General features: G+C 35.1%; 1 protein-coding gene across 1 annotated transcript in view; it reads right to left on the bottom strand.

Moving 5' to 3' along the window:
- The window catches only part of Hcf (Host cell factor), an 82,892-nt gene that overhangs the window by 35,780 nt on the left and 24,889 nt on the right, over window positions 1–22,223 (bottom strand). The window contains exons 6-10 of the mRNA XM_089095031.1: window positions 16,903–17,218; window positions 13,045–13,254; window positions 11,877–12,040; window positions 9,031–9,169; window positions 6,829–7,011 (exon numbers count right to left, since the gene is read on the bottom strand). Coding sequence (XP_088951157.1) covers window positions 6,829–7,011; window positions 9,031–9,169; window positions 11,877–12,040; window positions 13,045–13,254; window positions 16,903–17,218 — 1,012 coding nt within the window. The remainder of the gene's footprint in view (window positions 1–6,828; window positions 7,012–9,030; window positions 9,170–11,876; window positions 12,041–13,044; window positions 13,255–16,902; window positions 17,219–22,223) is intronic.

Below are 22,223 nucleotides of genomic sequence, written 5' to 3'. Positions count from 1 at the left end.
AGAACCAACAAGCCAAGGTTTGAAGAAATGTGTAACAATAACGCTGTGAATCCGTTCCAGCCCTCCATTCAACAAATCCTACTGGAGTTCATTTTATGATTAAATAAAAAAACAAGTTTTTTCAGCTGAAAGTAAGGAGCGACATTAAAACTTAAAACGAGCAGAAATTATTACGTATATGAGGGGGTTCGCTCCTTTGTCAATACCTCGCTTTTTACGCTAAAGTTCGAATTTTGTTCGAATCACGAAGTCCGTTTAATTAGAATAAATAGCTCTTTTGAAAGTACTAAAAAAACCTTTAGCGTAAAGAGCGAGGTATTGACTAGGGGGCGAACCCACTCATATACGTAATAATTTATGTTCGTTTTAAGGTTTAATGTTACTCCTTACTATCAGTGGAAAAAACTTGTTTTTTTTAATTTAATTTCTGATCGTTTTTTAAATAATGCTGGGAAATCCGACACCCCCTTCATAGAAATGTCCCCTCCCTCAAGGAACTTCCTCCCGCTTAACCCCCTCCTCCGACCCCCCCACCAGAAAAAAATCCCTCCTGAAAATGTATGTATACTTCCCAATAACCAAAACTATATGTAAACAATGGGCAAAGTTTATAACTTGCAGCCCTTCCCGTGGAAACTGTGGAGGATTAAGTCATCCTCAAAGACATATTTATTAGATTTTCGACTATGCTGAACAAAATGGCTATTTCAAAATTTTGATTGGGTGACTTCGGGAAAAAAATGAGCGTGGTAGGGGGCAAGTTCCCCTCCAATTTTTTTGGTCACTTAAAAAGGGCACTAGAAGTTTTAACTTCCATTCGAATGAGCCCTCTCACGATGTTCTAGGACTACTGGATCGATACGATCACCCCTGAAAAAAAAAAAAAAAAAAAAACGAACAAACAAGTAAACACGCATCCGTGATCTTTCTTCTGGCAAAAAAAAAATACAAAATTCATTTTTGCAGATAGGAGCTTGAAACATCTACAGTAGGATTTTCTGTTACGCTGAATCTTATGGTTTGATTTTGATAAAGTTTTATCACTTTTAGGTGTCGTTTCCCCCTTTCTTCGAAAATAAGGCAAATTTTGTCAGGCTCGCAACTTTTGATGGGTAAGACTAAACTTGATGAAACGTATTTTTTTTAAATCAGCATAAAAATCCGATTCTTTTGATGTATCTACTTGTATCAAAATTCCGTTTTTTGAGAGTTTCGGTTACTATTGAGCCGGGTTGCTCCTTACTTACAGTTCGTTACCCCGGACTGTTTGATTGTAACACAAGTTTAACTTCCCAAGCACAGCATTATCATTACCAAGCAATTTTTAACCTCCCTTTAGTAATAAGTTGTATCAGCTACCTATCTTATTAAACGAACAATAATTATATCCATTTATTGATGACGACTTTGCATGGATTTGGACATTTCGATTTGGTTGATGGTTCGGTTATACTGTTTGGTCCTAGGTAATTGGATAGATGAGCAAGGTTAAAACCTCGTTCAAGTGCACATTTATCTCAATTACTGGATTAGAATGACAGTCCTTTTCTTCTTCTTCTTCTCTCTCTCTCTCATTTATTTTTTTTCTGGCCAGGTAATTACCTCTAAAACATTATATATATATATATATATATATATATATATATATATATATATATATATATATATATATATATATATATATATATATATATACATATATATATATATATATATATCTGTAAATTTAAGTCGAAAGCGGTGCATTAGTTTTTTTTTCGGAAATTGGGCATACTACCATCTCCCTATGTTAAAAAAGTCCGGTCACGGATTTGTAAAAATTCGTTTCTCCCTCCAAGCCCCCTTAATATTTTTTATAAATCGTCTGGTGATATATTTTGGAGAACCTCCCCCCCGTAGGTATAAAAGCTGTGAACATGGTTATGTAGGAGTCGACAAAACAAAATTTGTTTATTGACAATTCTGAGCTTTTAGAGAAAATTAAATAAAAAAAACGAAGTTTTTTTTTAACTGGAAGTAAGGAGCGACATTAAAACTTAAAACGAACAGAAATTATTCCGTATATGAAAGGGGTTGTCCCCTCCTCAACGCCTCACTCTTTACGTTAAAGTTTTTTATTGTTTTAAAAAATAAAGTTGTAAGACAGAGTCAAACTTTAGCGTAAAGACCGAGGAGCGTTGGTGTTCTCTGTTCGTTTTAAGTTTTGGTGTCACTCCGTACTGTCAGTTAAACAAACGTGTTTTTTTTTATTTAATTTCTGAATGTTTTTGAGTTAATGCAGCTTTGATTTTGGCTCACCGCACATGAATAATTAAAACGAAATTCGTGTTTTATTTTTCTTTTTTTGGCTAAATGTCTTTCTCGAAATTTTGTTCTGACGTAACTTAAGAATTAACTCACGCAACTAATTTCTATATTCCTTTGTTTTTATTACGTATATTAGGGAGTTCACCCCCTAGTCAATACCTCGCTTTTTACGCTAAAGTTCGTTTTTTCTTGTAATAACAAGCTCTTGAATTAAAAGGGCTGTTTGGTTTGAATAGTGAGTTTTTTTGAAATTACTAAAAAAACTTTTGTTTACTGAATTAGGCACTGACTAGGGGGCGAGTCCCCTTGTATACGTAATCATCTCTATTCGTTTTCATTTTTATTAATGGTCCTTACTTTCAGTTGAAAAAAAAAATTGTTTTTTAATTTACTTTCTGATCGTTTTTTAAATAATGCTGGAAAATCCGGCGCCCCCTTCATAGAAATGTCCCTTCCCCCAAGGAAATATCCTCCATGGATTCTCCCCCGTAACCCCTACTCGAACTCCCCCTCCCCCCACCAGAAAAAAATTTCTCCTGAAAACGCCTGTATACTTCCAAATAACCAAAACTATATGTAAACAATAGGCAAAGTTTATAACTTGCAGCCCTTCTCCCAGGAACTTTGGGGGATTAAGTCATCCTCAAAGACATATTAATTAGATTCTCGACTATGCAGACCAAAATGGCTATCTCATCCCCCTAATGAATGAGCAAAAATAAAATCAAATAATCTACCAAGCATGAAACTACCACAAATCAGCATCGATAAATAAATGAAACCCAAAACTAACATAAATTACAATAAATAACCGAGTCAAACTCAAAACGAGCAGAAATTAACATAAGTTGGGCTCAAAACCCTTATGCCTTCCGAAGCCCAGAACAAAATTTGCACTTTACTGAAAAAATACAAATGAATGTGCATTGTCAGTTTAATATACATATACTGACATTTAGTAATCAAAATGTTAATATTTTTTGATTTATTAAAGTTATAAAAGCAAACACATTTATATTTTTTTTCAGTAAAGTGCAAATTATATTTTGGCCTTGGGAAGGCATAGGGATTTTGAGCGCAATTTATGCTAATTTGAGCTCGTTTTGAGTTTAACTCGGTTATTTATTGTAATTTCTGCTCGCTTTGAGTTTCATTTATTTATCGATGCGGATTTGTGATAGTTTCACGCTTGGTAGATTATTTGATTTTGTTTTAGCTCATTTTTTGTTCAATGGAGTTCTTTACTTTTCTTTGAAAAAACTTATTTGTGGAAAAAAGTTTTTTTTAATTAACTTAATAAAAATGTTCGTAATAAGATAATTGTTCGTCTTCCGGTGTGAAAAGAAATGATGCAGATAGGTCACAACTTTGGGGAAATACCCGGAGAGACAAAGCCTTTTGGCCAGCATCAATCGTCAAAAACAAAACTGTATAAGAGGAAATAAAGAGTGAAAGTCTTGATGACACTGGGGAATATGAAGTGTGTGCAGATCTGTTGGCCTCCTGCAGTTTGGTGATGCGATGGTTTGTGATGACTGTTAAATACAGTTCTTGCCTTTGTTTATATCCCAGTTTCACCCATTTCACTCAATTCCGCTCTAACAACTGTTTTATCATCGGGTATCTCTCATGTATCTGTCCCGGTAACTGTCGCGTCTCAAGTAAAAGAGTGATAGAAGAGTGCGGTTAATAGAAGAGTACCTAAATACCATTGCCCGAACGAAGAATATTATTCTCGCGATTCCCAGGTAAAACTAACGCAAACGATAAGATTTAATTAATACCGCAAAACACAGAACATTCATCATCAAACTTCAACTATCCCCCCTCGTAAGGCTCTATGGCTGGGAATGCGGGGAAAAAAGAACTAAAAATTCAATCGGTTAAAATCATGATATCCCGTCAAGGGCGTAACTAGGGGGAGAAGGGGTGGTGTAAGGCAGGGAGGAGGGGGAGGCTCCAAGCTGTCGCTGCCGCGTGCCAACACCTTGGAAAATTTAGCTATTTAACTTGCATATATGTCCACACTTGTTGGCATACTGGACGATTTTGTCAACATATTCTTTTAATTCCTCCTAGAAACTTCAAACTCAATCTGCAGCCCTGTATCCAGTGACTTCAAGAACGTCCCACTAATGAAATTTGAATTTGAATAATCGATTCCAATAAATATCTTACACTTCTTTCAATAAAGTTTTCACGTATTTGCGTTTATGTAACTAAACCGACTTCTTGTATCAAATTTTTTCTTATTTGTCACTTCCGTAAATATCCGCCATTTCTTTTGTGTGCTCAGAAGCTACTAATCAGAAAAGGTAAAGAAAAATCAAACAAATCAGGTAAATGGCCAAATTTTTGGAATTCAAAGTGAATTATTGAGGCTTTTAGATAAGATATTTATTTCAAAAAATTTCTATCACAAGGCCCGAATTCGCATTTCGGAATCATAAAACCAAAAAGAGCACAACTAAAAAACTGGCAAAACAATGCCAAAAACAATAATATCAGAATGGCAAAATCATTCATTAGTCAAACACATTAAGCGGCAAAATGTTAGAAAGTTAAAAAGGTAAAAACTAAAAAATAAACTAAAAAATAATGAAATAAAATATACATTAAAAAGTTTAAAAGTGAACATATAGAAAGGGGGAGGGAACAAAAGAATCAATCGAATCAAACGAACATAAAACTTGGGTATCACTAGTACCGAAAAAAAGAAGGGAAAACTCGCGGTTTCAGTAATGAAGGGGACAAAGGTTTTTTCATACTTGGAGGTAAAACAACAGATGGGGGACAAGATAGGAACGAGTTCAGAAACAGCACAAGGCAGGCGATGTCTGGGTGGGGAGTGTCTTTTGGGGAAAATGTTTTCCATGTGAAGGTTTGTTATTGCATTTTTTGCAAAACGGAGGCACAACGTTTCTCCCCTGTGCTAGAACCCCTGCTTCAAAAGAGAAGTTCATTTGAGGTTAAGAAAGCTGATGTTAAGGTTGCTATTAAACAGCTAAAGAGAAAGAAAGCTCCTGGATTTGATACAATCTCGTCTGAACATCTGTCTAATGGTTCTACACTACTATTAGAACATCTAACACTCCTGTATCAAATGTGCATAGATTCTGCAGTGGTCCCGAAATCTTTTTGTGCGAGTGTTGTGAGTAATATCCCAAAAAATGTAAAACCCAAATGAATGTTCTGGTTACCGTCCCATAACAGTATCTACAGCCCTCAGCAAAGTTTTAGAAAGAACTATTTTGCCAGAAATAGTGTTGAAATGCTCTTTAGATTACCGTCAGTTTGGGTTCCGTCGAAATCTGAGCTGCGCGTTTGCTCATCAGGGTTTTGAAGCGTATTATCTCGAATGCAGGAAGTTCAGGGAGCCCCCTGTTTGTGTGTAGTGTCAATATATCTACCTACGACTCGGTAATTCAAGCCGAAGTTTTTATTAATTTGTTGGAAAATGGTGTTAACGCTTATGTATTAGCTTGCCTTTCTTATTGGTATCGATATTCATTTATCCGGGTTAAACTGGGTCAAGAATTATCTAGTCCTATAAGGCTTTTTAGAGGGCTTCGACAGGGATCAACTCTTAGTCCGGTGATGTTCAATGTTCTTACTTCGTCAATAACAAAGCATATATATGGAGGGTTCTTCCTAGGACTTTGTGATTTTAGTTTATTATGTTACGCTGATGATGTGCTTATGATAAGTAATAACCTTGCAAGCCTCCAGGGTAACCTCGACCAGCTGATTGGTGGGTACAATGGCTTAGGTTTCAAAGTGAATGCCCAAAAGACAGAGTTCATGGTTATTTATCCGCGGTCGCCCTCGCGTAGTCTAGTATCTAGAATTGAGCCTTATGTCATCATTAATGGAACGAAAATATTTTTGGTGCATCAACTTAAATACCTTGGTGTTACGTATGGCTCCAACATCATCAGTTCTAGCACCCTGCTTATCAAAAATGTATCTACCGCGATTAGATTTAGTTATGCTAAGTTAGCAGCACTCAAGTATAGTTACAATAGAAAAGTGTTATTACGACTTTATTCAGCGATTGCATTGCCACATCTTCTATATATCTCACCGCTATGGGATTGGTTAACGGCAACAGAAAAAATGAAACTTCGATCAGTTTATTGCAAGTATCTGAAATTTTTGCTGCGTCTACCGTTATACGAGCGTAACACTCGTCTCCTGAGCTCGTATAATTTGAGTGACCCGACCGAAGTACTGCCAGATCTGGAAAATCAGGCTAGAAAAAGATCATTCGAAAAATGATCCGAGTTATTGCCGGTGCACACCCTTTATGACTGTGCTGATTAGTTAGTGTGCTATTATAGTGTGTATGATTTGGATTGTTGTAGTTTCTTTGCTTTTTTCCTTTTTCTCTCTTTATACTCCGCTTGTCATTTTTTGTTCATGAGCGGGCATAAATAAATTATATATATATATATATATATATCTAGAAAAAAATATTACATTTTGAAAATATATGTATAAAAGTCAAGAAGAGGAACATACCAGATTGAGTAGTGACAGAGCCAGGAGTCGCAACCTTCATCCCTTGAGGATTAGTTACTACAACAATGTGACCTTGGGATCCTTGCGTACGCGACATAACAATAGCTTGTCTTGTCCCTTGACCTTGGATTGATGTTTGAGGACGCATGCCTGGACGAATTGGTGTTGCTAATCTAGGTTGACCTTTAAAAAAAAAAAAATTACAATTAAGCTAGTCAACAAGGTTCATTAATAGCCTTCAATTAGTGCACGAAAGCCAGATAATATTCCAAGCCAGGCAGAATTTAGGACAGAAGCAAGTAGAGATAACTCCATTAACATTGGAGTATATTCAACTTTTTTTGCTTAATTTTTATTTTCCCAGTGCAAGTTTTTGGTATGTTATTTATTGCAGGGCAATTACATGTTATAGCGACCACACTTTGTTCTTGATCTATTATGAAACTGGAAGCTTGGCCTAGGCAAGGAATTTTTTAATTAAATATATAATATATAGAGGTGGTTAGGTATTTAATATAATACATTCTGGGCGGCCTGCTTTCCATAATTATCTGTTGTTTTCCATAATTTCGTTACTTAAGTACTATATTTTCATCATATTATGATATATTTCGTTAGTATTAACTTCACTTCTTTGGTTTGGTGGCTATAACACGCAAGTGCCTGCTACAGTTCTGAGGTATAAATTTTTCAACATACAAATTTTTTTTGCTCTAATTCGGCAACAGGGATTCAGCTTTATTAACCAACCGAATTACGTCACTAAAATTCACTTTGTATATTTTCAGATTAAAAAAGAAAAAAGCCAGAAGGTGACTAAAATATACGAACAAAATTTTCTTTAATTTTCTTCAGTTTTTTTTCCTGGTTGAAAAATACTTCAAAAGTCGGTTTAAAATCCCTGAAAAAAAGAAAGCTTTCCTAATTTTTAAGCCAGTTTAGATCATTTTTAAAGGAAAACTCTAAATGTGTTATTCTAACGCTGCTTAAACTACTGAATCGAAAATGCAATCGTCAATTGTTTGAGTGGTGAACTGCTTCTGCGCAATGATTTTAGCATATCAGACCAAAGTCGTCCCAGCCGAGGGGTTGTAACGCTGAATTTGACATCCTATGTCCTATGGAGCAGGTGTTCAAGTCCTAGTTATTTATTATTTAGTTTGGGATGGGGGGCTCAGCAGTGAAACTCGGTAAACCCAGCCTTAGTTGGCATAGATACAAATGGGTACGCGGAGAAATCTGGCATCTAATGATTTTCCTTCAACCACGCATAGCATCCCAGGCCGAAGGAAATCAGTACCTGCGCTAAAGAGACCATTGGTCTACACGCAAATGTTTTTAAAAGGAAAAAAGATCAAAGGATAAGAGTACATTTCTGTGTCCCAATATTCCAAAGTAAGGAAGGGGGATTTCCCCAATATCCCATCCCCACCCACCTTCATAAAGGTAAAAAAATAAACCCTACTTTCCCAAAAATAGTATATAATGTACTGAAAAGATAAACCCAACTCTCGTCAGCTCGCCCTAAGAACCCTACGGTGGTTCAGCCATTTAATTCACATGCCAGCAGAAGCACCCACCAGAACACTTTTAAATTCTGATCCCCCTTGAACATGGCTGGAAGCGCCCTCGTGGAAGACACCGATTCCGATAGAGGGACAGCCTTACCCAGTACCTCTCCATGATCGGTGCTGATCTCTAATAAGCAGTCACGCTTGCGCAGGACCGTTCGGAATAGAGGCGAAGAGTCACATCTCTCTCTACGCTGGACCACCAGCAGGAGCTCTAAGTCAAAGTAAGTCAAGTGAAAAGATAAATTAGCATTAGAATACATTACCTAAAAGTTTATATAAAATTAATATGTATATCTTTACATCTGATCAATGAAACAGCATAAGGACTGAGGAAAAATACCAAAAAATAGATGTTAATAAATATATACAAATCATTATTGCATGAAACCTGAATTTATTTAAATTTTTAGACTGTTTTTTCAGACGAGATCAGAAGAGGAATCCTAAGGGATATTTCGGTTCTTTTTTAGGGAATGGAAGATAATTTCATATCTAGTACTCTTTGGGTTTACCTTCAAGTGAGGGAACTTTTTTTTTCCAAAAAAAAAAAAAAAAAAAAACAGAAATAGGGATGATCCTCTTCCGGATTATAGAAAATAATGATGCAATAATAGAAACTAAAACTGACCTCCAGGAGGCTGTTGGACAATAATTTGTTTTGCTCCTCCATGTCCTTGAATGACGGTTCCAGTAGGGCGCAGCATTCTTGTAACTCCTTGTTGACCAGGATTCACAACCCTCGGAATCCCAGGCCGTTGTTGAGTAACCTAAAAACCAATACATAAACGATAGAAGTAAATCTTTTTTGTTGTTGTTGTTAGTCATTCTTTTTTTGGAGAGGGGGGGGGGAGGGTGTCAATACTGCTGTGCCCAAAACCGATGAACATATATGATATTTTCAAAGTTTTAAAAGAGACTAAAAATAAGGATTTTGAATCTGTTTGCAAGAAATGGCCTATAATTTTTATGAAAACTTGCATTTAAAAAAGAAAAAAAAAGCTAGAGTTTCATGTTAATAGCTTTCATATTTGCTCTTAGAATATTGTTTTATATGAGTACATTAAATTCCCGTTTCAAAATTCCGAATACATAACACAATTTTTCGTATAACCCAATAGGATTTACGGACGATATTTTATCGTTCACTTGGTTTTACTACCTACGTTTGCATTTATTTTGCTCTTCATCATTTTTTTTTTGTTCACGTGCTTCCAAGAAAGACCTCTGGAGATGGTGTAAAAATACTGGCCTTTCACGGTTGATTTCTATTTTGTTGATTTAATATAACCCTCGTCGTTGTTGTAAGCTTTATTAAGCCTCAATTAAACTTTATTTAAAATATGAAGACAGGGCTTGAAACTTTTAGCTCCACTGATAGCGCTGTTGCCCGAGGCAAATGTATCAAAAAAGAAACTTTAAAAGAAAGTTGACAAACCAACCTGCAATTTTTTTAGGAGTAAAGTTGAAAGTTTTCTATATGGTGATAATTAGTCACCTTTTCCCAAAAACTATTCCGAATATTTTTTCAATAGGTCAAACTCCAGTCTGCAGAAATTAGTCTTAGGTTGAGAATTCAATTCGAAAATTTTATTAACCTACCGTGTTCAGACTATAAAGAAAATAGACAAAAAAAGAACAAAAAACAACACACTGGCTATAATATAATACAGCATGTTCGAATATTAACTTCAGAACATTTTGGAAATTCAAATAGACTGGTTGATTTTAATCTGGCAGGACTACTAGTGACGAAATTCTTATTTTCTTTATCTTCATCAACATTTAAAAGTACCAGAGAAGACAAGTATGCAGCAGCTTAGATAAAAAAAAACATATAGCGGGAATCGAACCATGGGCCCAGTATTACCAAACAGAACATCAATTCCCAGTGCTACAATAGGGTTAAAAAATCTTTGGCAGCTTGAAAAAGGCTTTTAAAAAAGGAGGGGCAAAGTTGTCAACACTAGATGGTGTTGGTGATTTCTTAATACTAAGCTTCGAGCAGTTTATCAGTTTTAAATAAGTTTTACTAATTCTCAGTTACAAAAACTAGTTGTTTATTGTTAGTTATTGCTAGCAGAGCCAGTGAAACATGAAGGCCTATCACTAACTAAAATTGGCTGATAATAACATATAAACCTTTAGATTTTGGCCAATTGTTTAGCAAAAACAGCCGAGCACGGAAAGTTATAATAATGATTCTAAGGAACAAACCATACATAAATACTGAAATAATGAAATACTGTCTTTAAAATAAGCAAAATCCAAGCACAATATTTATTAACCAAACAAGGACGCCTTTTCAAGTCCAGCTTATCGCTTTTTCTTATACTCTTGGATGGAAATTGAACTAATTGACTACTAAAAAATAAGAAAAATAGCATTCTTAGTGGAGCTAACAAGGCAATTTAAGCTTGTGGTAACACAATTTCCTGGGGTCAAACAAGCAACACCATATAAATTATTAAATGCATCAGCGTCGCACATCTAGTCCGTCAAAACGAACGTGTTCGCATGAGCTGGTAGAATACGCAAGCCAAGGATTAAGAAAATCAAATTTAAAAGTTATAGAGAACATAAGGTGATATAACAAAGAACAAAAATTGTCTAGATTTCTCTTTACATAAATAAATTATTCACAAAGGGGGTATCCAACATTAGTTACTAATTTATTTTATTTTAATCGCTTATTTTTATTGCTAGGTCCCCTGTATATAAATATTTCTATACAAAATATAGTACCTTTTTTAATTTTCTTTAGAAAACAGGACAGCAAATTAAAGAATAAAAAATAGCAAAAAAAAAAAAAACCCTCCAATTCAAATATCCTAAGTCTCACGCAACGCTCACAACGAACCCGCAATTAAAACCTCATTAACAATTATTCAAGCATTGAAGCACCCTTATTTCGTTGTCTGAGCCTAAAAAAGGTCACAAAGCTAAAAATCTCATAGCCTCCAGTCCTATTTTTTCTTTTTTACTTGTTCCCTTACTATCATATGTTGATCATGATTTTAACTGTTTTCTTTTCTGTCTGCATAATGTTTTTAGAATTAAAATTGAAGTGTTGCATGTTTATTTTATTTGATATTTTTTCTTATTCTTTTTAATCGTACTCCACTGTTTCGTTAAATTTTTTTTTTAATAACTACCTTATCTATTATTTCTGATTCAAATGCACCATCATTAAAGCGTGAGCACTAAGCCCATTTTCTCGTGACTATTTTACAGTTTGAGAGATAGTTTTATCCAGTTATGCTAAACTAATCATTGAACTGGTTGGCTTGAAAATACTGTATAACTAAAAGGTGAATCTATATAAAATTGCCAAGAACTCTTTCCAAGGTTAGGGCGTAACCTCAAGCCCTTTTAGAACCCCTAGCCTTTTTAGAACCCCTGATATTTACAGCTAAAAAATTAAGACTTATGACCTTTAAGTATCGGTTTGTCGAAAATGCCGTTATGAGGACTTACCGTAAGCTGACGAGTTTCAACCATACGAATGATATGCCCACCAGTTGGTGACGCTTGAATTTGTGGACCAGTGTTCTGCATTTTTATTTGCTTAGCCTGAAGTGCTTGCGGTGTGCCAGGACGGACAATAGTGCCACCAGGTGTTGTTATTCGAACCTGAGTGCCTAAAAAGATATAAACCGATATCGAAGATTGATTCAAAGATTGATACCGATATCGGTCCAAAATAACTATTACAAAATTACACATCTTTCTGAAGACAAAGCTTCAATTTACAAAGGATTGCATTAGGACATTCTTGCATATACCATTGGAATGACGTCTTTGAGCTGAATTCAGTGGTATATAATATATAATGCAGAAAGTGACCTGCTGTATATACGCGTTTTTACCTTCGGACGGCCGAATACAAGGTCTCTGCTCAAGAAAGAATTGGCTGTCCTCCTAAAAAACCAACAAGTTTAAATATTGTCTTGATCTTCGATATAATTTTGGACGGTATATAATATGGGGTATATAATATAAGAAACAGTTAGGTGGTATTAACAATATTAATAATAAAACTTGTAATACACAAAGAAAAACAAGACCAACATAAAGAAAAGCAATATAACGAAGAAATTAAAAATCAATAAAGAAAACAAGCAAACAAGTAACCATGGGGAACTCAAAGATTATCTGAGTTTTGCGGATTCTTAAAACAGTAATCAATATAAATACTAATTGAAAACAAAAAATTCTTAATTGTTGATTTAATAATAGCGAATAGTACACCCCCCCCCGCCACTTTTTTTTAAACCATGACACCTACATGGGCTAAAATTTGGTTGATTTAACAATTGCAAATAGTTTATTACCCTCTCTCTTTCAAACCATGACAACTACATGGGCTAAACCTTTGTTTATGATAATATGCACATGATAATGCTAGCTGAGCCCCACAATTAGCATAGGTTTCAGTTCTTGCAGTTTACACATGCTTCACTCAGGCAATGCTCCGGCCTTTGTTCCTGACAGATGTAATTCTAGGCTATGATGTTAATTCAATTATGTTAACAAATAAAGCCATTATTATTATATAAATTATTGAAATATCAATAATAAATAATTAAGTACTTCAGAACATTTGAAATCTAGACATTTTGGAGGAAAATAACAGAAAATTTACCTGGAGATTGAGTTCTGACAATTCCTTGGGTTGAAACACCAGGACGTACTGGAGTCTGAGAAGCAACACGAACAACACCAGTTTGTGCAGCGTTTGGTGATATTAACCTTACAACTGGTCCCGAAGTAGAGCCTATAACCTGAACGGCTTGAGTGGCAACAGCGTTTACTGGAGTCCTAATTCGTAGGACTTGGCTGGGACTTGCGGCAGCTGTGAAAAAGGTGTAAATTAATATTTCAAAACAATGCACAAGATAGAACAGTAAATAAAAAAAGTAAAGGATGCTGCACAAGACTCTCTAGTCCAAACCAGTGGTGTTGATCCCAGTCTCATGGCCCTCCAGCCAGAGAGTGCAATAAGGACCAGCCATCCTGTGCTTTAGAACAGTGAGTCCAATGAGCAAAAAACGTATCAGAATCAATTATCCTGTCATATCCACACCTACACAAAGGGAGGAGTGTCTCTGATACATCCTCCCCCGAAAATTTATTGGAAAAGAAAACATCCTTTTGCATTTTCTGCTTTAACTCTAATAACTGTAGGCGAAGTCAGACAGTTGCCTCGGGAGCCAATAGTTAAAAATACTTTGTTTGATCGACTCTTGGCTTCTAACCGCATATTTCTTTATTCTTCGCTTGTGTTTTTGATTCGTTGTGATAATCACTGTCGCTTGTCTTCTAACTACATATTTCTTTGCTCTTCCCTTTGGTTTTAATTCTTTGCGAACCTCGTTGTCACATGTCTTCTAACCGCATATATCTTTGTTCTCCATTTTCATTACTTCATACATTTGTTCAATGCCCTTTGCTTTAGCTGCTCGGATTGGTCTTGTCACATTTGATGGTCCAGGTTCTTCATTTTAAGCAACGTGAATTTACATTTTTTGGGTGGCCCTCTTGGTCTTGTTACATTTGATATTTCAGGCGGCTGGACCAAAATTTATTAATCTTCAAACAAATCATCATTCTTAACAAAAATCCACTCACGGGGCCATGAAGATTAAGAATTCGATCATGAAGGTGAAGGTTCAGTTTTCACTGCCTTTCGCAACATTACTCTGGAGTTGCTTAATGAGATAGATTTTTTCAAAGATAATTACACACAGGGAAACGCCTATGGCTTTTTCTTTGTTGGAATGGCAGACGAACCACAGGGAATCAGGCCGCGAAGTCAGTGAAATATGGCACCAGACCTCAGAAAAGCGACTTTTCAAAAGATATTTTTGTATATAATCTTGTCAAAATGTAGGTGTAATACATCATCATGCATATAATGAAGTATTTTAATATTCCGATCACTATGGACTAGAGTTCGCTCTTTACAATAAAACAGTCAGAACCAATATATGAAAACCTGCCGCATAGCCGGGCCGGGATCTGACCTTGAAATTGGATACATTAGTAGATGTTTTTTTGTTTTTTTTTTTTTTTTTTTAAACTGGCATATTGACATTGCTGGCCACAAACGATTTAAATAGATCAGAGCTTCAAGACAAAATTTGTATTTGTCCCAGGGTGGCTGTATCGAGCCTATGGTGACGCCATGACATCAAGAAGATGCTGCAGTTAGAAGTCAAACGACAATAGGAATCAATGAATATAAGCTTGTCGCTTAGCTGTTTTCTCTCAAACCGTCTCTGTTGATTCCCCCAAAATAGGAAGGCAAAAATTTTTTTTACATTCTCGAGATGAAAAGGGATGGCATATCAGACAATATGATGTATCTGGCACCGTGAATCCGGGTATTTTAAAAAGCATGAAATCAAAGTTTTATAAAATGTTTTGTTATTTTTTATTTTAAAACATATACTTAACTTGCAACTATATATTATATTATATTGCAATGTATTATAATAATACAAAATATGATAGCTCGTAATAAGCTGTAATTAATATTGGAAAATTGGTATCATTTTGTGTATCATCTTAAAACCCAAAATGATAAGTGTTGAAAAGCTGAATTACGTTAAAGAAGTGTATAATTGATTTTAGGCAACATGCTTGCTATATTATGGGGATCCAGATTTGTTTTTAATTAGCCTATTAATGGTTCTGCCTATTGTTAATTAGATTCCTTTTATCTTTCATTCTCTTTCAATTGCAAGATTAAAATATAAATGATATAGCCCAAATTTATACGGTTTCTTAGTTCCCAAGATGGGCCAATTTTCACACAGAACAATATTTAGGGATTTTTAAGTTCGTTGGTTACAACTCTAGGGCTAATTTATCAATTGTCCAAAGTCGTATAATACCAATCAAAATATCAGTCTAGAAGTGCAAAAGTACTTCATGGATAGGTATTTAAGGCTTGTGTAGCTACTGAAGATATGCAGATACAATTGCAACTGGAGGATCCGAAGACAAAATAAGACGTGTAGCCTACTAGGAACTTCCCTAGCTTTATTTTTGTTTTGGGGTGGGGGGAGTGAGTGCTAAAAAAAAGGTGATGCCTCATAATAAAGAATAAATTTAATCAGTAATTTGAAAAATAATTACTCAGAAATTCAAAAAATATTAGATTGGGTTGATTGGGGGGTGGGGGGGTTGGCTCCCAAAGACCCTCTCAGATACCTTCCTGTATGTTACATCTTTCCAAAATTTAAGTGTGTTGCACCAACATGCATATGATGATTTATTTTAATATTTCATTTACTTTGGGCTAGAGTTTGCTCTTTAGTGTAACTAGATTGCAGCTATCTCTACAATCATGTTACAATCCCCATTTATAATGGGCTATATCGATCCTGTATGTAACTTTATGTACTTTCAATTCAAAAGGTAGAATTGTTCTTAAAACTCTAAAAATTATTATTGTATTTTATATAATTTATTTTCTGCTTCGATCTGACACCATTTTTAGATGTTGTTTTTATTCTATTTTGGTTGGTTACTATAAATCGTATCGCTGCAACCACGATCATGCATATCAAAACAAGGTTTCTCATAAAATATTGAGTTTATTTTTAAAGACTAATTTTTCGTTAATTACAAAAAGTATTACAAGTAATAATTTCCTTTAAAATGAGCAATTAAAAAGCTTTCTATGTTGCTCCAGTACCTTGCTAGCTACGGAGAAGAAAAATGGAAATAAAATGCTTTCGATACGGAATATCTGGTTGCAGTCACTACGGAAGTGGTTTCAGCCACTTTCCTTGTTTTTCAAGCCAAAGAATAATTTTAACCAATATAATTTTAATAGATTATAGCTACAGCTGCAACCATGATGTTTTGCATCATCATGATGATTTATCTTAATATTTCAACCACTATGGGCTAGAGTTTGTTCTTTACTATAATATATTGCAGCTAGAGCTGCAAAAACGATGGGACATTATCGTCTCTTATTAGGTTGCTAGCTACCACTGCGCTAATGCCTCTATAACTACCAGACTCACTCTTATAATTTTTCTTATAGAGGTGTTAATTGAAGTTATCCTAAAATCGTAAGAGTAGAACGAATTCTAGCCCATAGTAACCGAAATATTAAAATAGTAAAGGCAAAATGGGAACAGTAAATGAACTATTTATCACTAAATAAAAAACAGAGCAATCCAACATGGTAAAAATTTGGGGAAAGACCATGAAATGGCTCAAAGTCCCAAATTACGCTCAAGCAGGCCCTTGTATAGCAAGGCCAGCTTTCCCAGTGGGAAAATAAAGAAAAGAAAATCAAACAAAACATCTAGGTATGTGAACATAAGAAATAAAAGACTGTATTTTGGCTCAATTTTTAAAATTAGTCATGCAAGGTCAGATTTGCCAGTAGCAAAACAAAATTCAAAGTAAATTTAACACAGATTAACTAATTATTTTCTATTTACATAATTGAACAAGATTAAATAATTAATTAATTTACCTCTGACAGGCATTGGAGCTGCAGGTCGCGTCATCATACCCATTCTTGGCGAGACTGGAATCTGTGGGGAAGCAATTGGCTTAGGAGCAAGAGGTGGACTTGGTTCTGCTGTCACAGGACCTGATATAGCGGCAGCAGCAGCTGTCTGAGCAGCTGGTTGTACTTCATATTTCTGCACTTGAAGAATGTAACCTTCAGCATTAGGGACTCCTCCCCAAGAAACCTCAAGGGCATTAGTGGATGCACGGACAAGTTGGACTCTCCCTGGAGTGGCCGGTTTTTCTGTTTCTAGAAACCACAGGTCTTTGCAACAAACCTGCAAGAAAAGTTAACGATAAAATACAACCATAAAAAAATAAGCATCACCTGTAGGGAGAAGGGTTATTCAGCGGGGTTAACTTAGAGGGGGGATCTAATACCTCAAAAAGTACGTTTAGTTTATCTTTTTCGGAATTCCGAGGGATATTGTTTGAGTCGATGTTGGAGAAGTCTGTCAATCCTCCCTCGGTATGGAATAGTTACACGTACATTATCATACATATACAGGGAAAGTACCACAGAACCCATTATATTTCCAGTAGTTTCCGTATAACTGTAACTCTCTTCCAATCCCGTTTAAGTCAACTCCCATTCAATTTAACCCTTGCAACTGGTACACTCATAAACTAAAAGTAATACCATTGGTTTCCGTGTTTTATGCTCTTTCCAAAATATCGTAGTCGCTTTTCTAACAATGCGCCTCACCCTTCCCCCTCCCAATGATCCAGGATACAGCCCTAGGACATATAGAAACTACAATTAAACAATTAAAATATTACTTTTAATTGCAACATGTTTCTCTTAACCAGATTATCATATCCTTCAACTGTTTCAAGCATTATAAAATCCTTTCAAATAATATTCTATGTCCTATCATTTGTATTGAAATCTTTTGGCGGAGTTTCATCATGTCAAGATTGCGAGAAAACTATTTATCCTTATGCTTATTCATAATTGAAAAAAAAAATTGTTCTTGGGAAACAAAAATTTCTGGAAAACTTAATGTTACTCAGTAACCATGGGTGCCCATACGGGGGGCAGGGGGGCGGTCGCCCCCCCCGGGCTGAATTACGGTGCCTTACATTTTTGTTTTGAGATTTCTATTATATATAGCATTGAAAGTGCCGATTAGACCAGATAAATAAGACATTTGCTTCCCAAGAGATCGTCAAAAGCTGAAAAAGTTTAAGTACGTTTTGGGGATTTCAAATAAGAGCCCTGTAAGTTTGAGGCAAATTCTGACTTCTGCTAAAGTTTTAAAAGTCAAAAAATGCGCGAAATGTTCTTAATTTTTTTAGTTTTAGTTTTTAATCTTCATTTTAGGTATATAGGCCTATATTCTCGTTTAAATTTACAGAAATAGGGTTGCGTGGTGTTCAGGGCTTCTAGTATCCCCGCATTTTTGGGGATTTCCCCGAAATCTCTGTGGCTCCCCGAAAAAAATATTGTTCCCCGAAAATTACCCATTCACGTTATCACCCCCAGTGATCTATTACTAATAACTATCCATCCCTAGCAAATATTATTTTACTTGCCATACATTTTTTCACCGTCCTACTCTCTTGCACGTTGATTTTTGTCTGTTGTGTTGCTATGCATAAAAATGATAGACGGTTCTTGTTCTTCAAACAGGTTTTTACAAAAGTATTCTCTTTCTGAAATGAGACTAAACCATTTCGATTCAAATGTTGTATTCCTAATGCTATACGACTCTACATCATTTGTGGTCGTGGTCAAAACTATTGAAGAATTTTATTTTAAGTTGGATTCTTCAGTTGTATTTTGAGTTCTGAAATTGAATATCTAGAGGAGAATTCTTTTGAAAGCCGAATTATAATTTAATTTTTTTTTTCTACTTTTGTTTCGTACATACTGTGTTATTATTTAATACCTAATGAGTGAACTCATGGTATACTGAAGGAATTGATCATTTGGTACTGTCTCAGTTTGTGGGCTTTTTGGGTTAACCGCTAAAGAGCAGACCATGATAAAACCAGTTTTTGACGTGTTAACCACTATAAAGTAGGCAATGATAGCGTGGTTTTCATTTTGTATACGATATTAAACTGTATTTTTTTTTTTTGGGGGGGGGGAAGGTACCTAGGTTACATTAGGTTACGTATTTAATATATGCTATTATCTACCCCCAGCCCCAACCCACCTAATGTGCAAAAATATTGCCCAAATTTGTTTCTAAACTATTATATATTCATCCTATCTTATCTCATTAGCATTAACCAAACTGGACTTTTTAGAAAGGCCGACATAATCGGAAAGCACCGATCTTTTTTCCACGAATTCTTACCGTTTAAATTTTGTTTCATTTGGTGTGTAAAAATTAAGTTCTTTATTATCTGAGAGTTGTACATGTGATGCCACCTTCTTCCCTCAAACGTATTTCCCTTCCCTTACAATTATTATTCTGGTTCTTCACCCGTGTAATATTTTCGGTAGGCTTAATATTTTAAATTGCAGTTTAGGATCTTTTTACAGTCTTGCGAAGCTGTTAGGTAGGCGAATAAAATTTAATGGAAAAGATATTTTGCTCAAATTAGGGATAGCCTAGTAAATTTTGTTTAAATATTCAGGCATATCTTTACAACTTCTAATGCTTGAACAATTAGTAACCCTGTATGAAGGCTCTTGAGATAGAAACAATAGAATTTAAAATGTTTTATAATTGAATGTCTTCTTAAGAATCCTCCCTAAATACAGTCAGTACTTAAGTATTATCCAGAAAACAATCGATAGATGAAGTTGGGTTAATTCTCATGAAGTAAATCAAAACATGATGAAAATACGATAGATTAGAAACAGATACGAGTTATACATTTGCACATTGGAGGGGTGGGACTGGGGGTAAAGCATAGCATGAATCAAATACATAACCTAACCTAGGTACCTTTTTTTTGCCCCACAACCCCAACAAACTAAAGTATAAATATTGTTCACGGAGTGAGAAACCCTTTTTGCCTAGAGCACCCAAGGAATTCTCTTGATAAAGAAGCTGCTTAACTAGTTTTGTTGTATCATGTTCGCTATACAATTTCTCTGGTGTTTTCTTGCTAATGCGTAAGTACCATCCAATCTACTAAAAATAAATATAAAAAAATTGTTTTATAATATTAAATTATGCCTAAGGAGCAAAATTAAAACTACCAAGAATTATTACATATATATCAGAGGGGGGGGGTCGTTGTCTCCTATTTAAAAACAAGTTATTTACGCTAAATTTTGAATTTTTTCCCTATTCTGTTAGAACGATTCCTGAAACACAAATGTTATTTAATTATAACAAAAATAAGCTTTTTTAAAAGCACTAAGAAATCTTAGCGTGAATAGTCAGGTGTTTAAAGGTTCATTTCTATTAGTTTTAAGTTTTAATGCTGCTCCTTAATTTCAGGTGAAAAAAATATTTTTTTTATTTAATTCCTGGTATTTTAATGCACGCATGTCGAAGAATAGTCATTGATACGCAGAAATCATTGCAGATATTATTAAAAGCCCTGATGGCATTGATTAATGACACCTACATTACTTATTTGCTAGTTGGCTGTTTTCTATAAAAATTCGTTACATTTAATTCAAAATGATTCCTTGCTCAATCAAAACCCTGATTCCAAATTATTAATGAAGTAGTTCTAGTAGATATATTTTCTTCAGTTTTATACACATGGATATCTGGAAGTTTTTTGACTCAAAAAATATATAAAAGGCCGAGTTTGATGAAAACACGCCTCCCGAAAACGAAAAATATCTGCAGTTGGTTGATTTCGATGTCTCGTCATCAACAGCCAAAGAAACTGTAATGGAACAACCGTCAACTTCAAGAAGATTTTATGAGTTTCAGCAATCCTTAAAATCCAAAAACACGAATGTTAATGACAGTGCGGTTGAAAGTGTTGATTTAGGGAGCTTTTTGGAAAAGCCAGGTATTTCTGATTGTAAAAAATACGAATTGCTGACAAACCCGAGTGTAAACTGTTATTCTCATGATTTCAAGAAAGATGTTTCTATTATTGGTAAAGATGCCCGTAAATTTAAGGAAAGCTGGTTGTATGCTTATCCATGGTTAGTGTAATCGACTTCACTAAAAGACGGGCTTTGTAAATATTGTGTGTTATTTAAGCCAGCCTTGAAGAGAGGCATTTTTGGCTCTTTCGTGATAAAAGCTCACAAGGACTTCAAAAATTTTGATGAAGACGCACGGAATCATGCCAAATCCACGTGGCACCACGAAGCTGTAATTGATGCTAATAACTTCTTTGATTCAATGACGATGAAGAAAAACGACATCAAAGAACTACTGGATTCTGCTATATCTGATGTTATACAGATAAACCGAAGCAAAATTACATTAATTTTAAAAGCAATCATATTTTGTGATACTCACGACATTGTTCTCCGTGGAAATCATTCAAATGGAGGAAACTTTCAAGACCTGCTTCGTTTTCGCATTGAAGCAGGAGATCAAGTCCTTAAAGACCACATAACGACATATTCAGGAAAAGCTAAATATACTTCTCATAGAGTCCAAAATGATCTGATAAATATTTGTGGGACTATACTACAAGATACAATAGTCAAAGCAGTAAATGATAGCCAAGCATTCTCTTTGCTAGCATATGAGACTGATAATATTAGTGGGAAAGAACAGATGTCAATAGGGGTACGTTACATAAAAACGGATTCAAACGTTGGATGGGTGATCAAAGAAGAATTTATCTGGTGTACCGAACTTGAAAAATTAGATACAGGAAGTATTGCTGATGCAATATTGCGTTTCACAGACAAGATAGAACTAAAAATGGCAAAGCTAATTGGCGTAGGATTTGATGGATGTTCAACGATGGCCGGGAAAGATACTGCAGTTCAACGAAGAATCCGGGAAAAATATCCAAAATCTGTGTATTTTCACTGTGCCTCTCATAGATTAAATTTAGTAGTCAATGACCTCAATATTGTACCAGAAATTAGAAACACAATAGGCACAATAAAAAAAGTGATCCGATTCTTCAGGGAGAGCACTCTTAGAAGGAAAAAGATCCCAAAAATTCCTATTCTGTGTGAAACAAGGTGGTCTGAGCAGTACAGATGCATACGCAACTTTTCAAACAATTTTAGTGCCATCAAGGAAGCTTTGAGTCAAATTTCCACTGACAATGAGGCGAACCAAGAAACGCGTTCACAGGCTTTTCAGTTGGATATTGCAACATCATCAGTAGTTTTTATCGTATGTCTGAAAATCATTTCCAGATACTCTTCATACCTTGAGCCAGTTG

Source organism: Artemia sp. Qi Xiang Cuo, chromosome 9 (genome assembly GCF_049724085.1).
Source record: "Artemia sp. Qi Xiang Cuo chromosome 9, ASM4972408v1, whole genome shotgun sequence".
Lineage (NCBI taxonomy): Eukaryota > Metazoa > Arthropoda > Branchiopoda > Anostraca > Artemiidae > Artemia > Artemia sp. Qi Xiang Cuo.
This window is presented reverse-complemented; position numbering and strand designations above follow the sequence as displayed.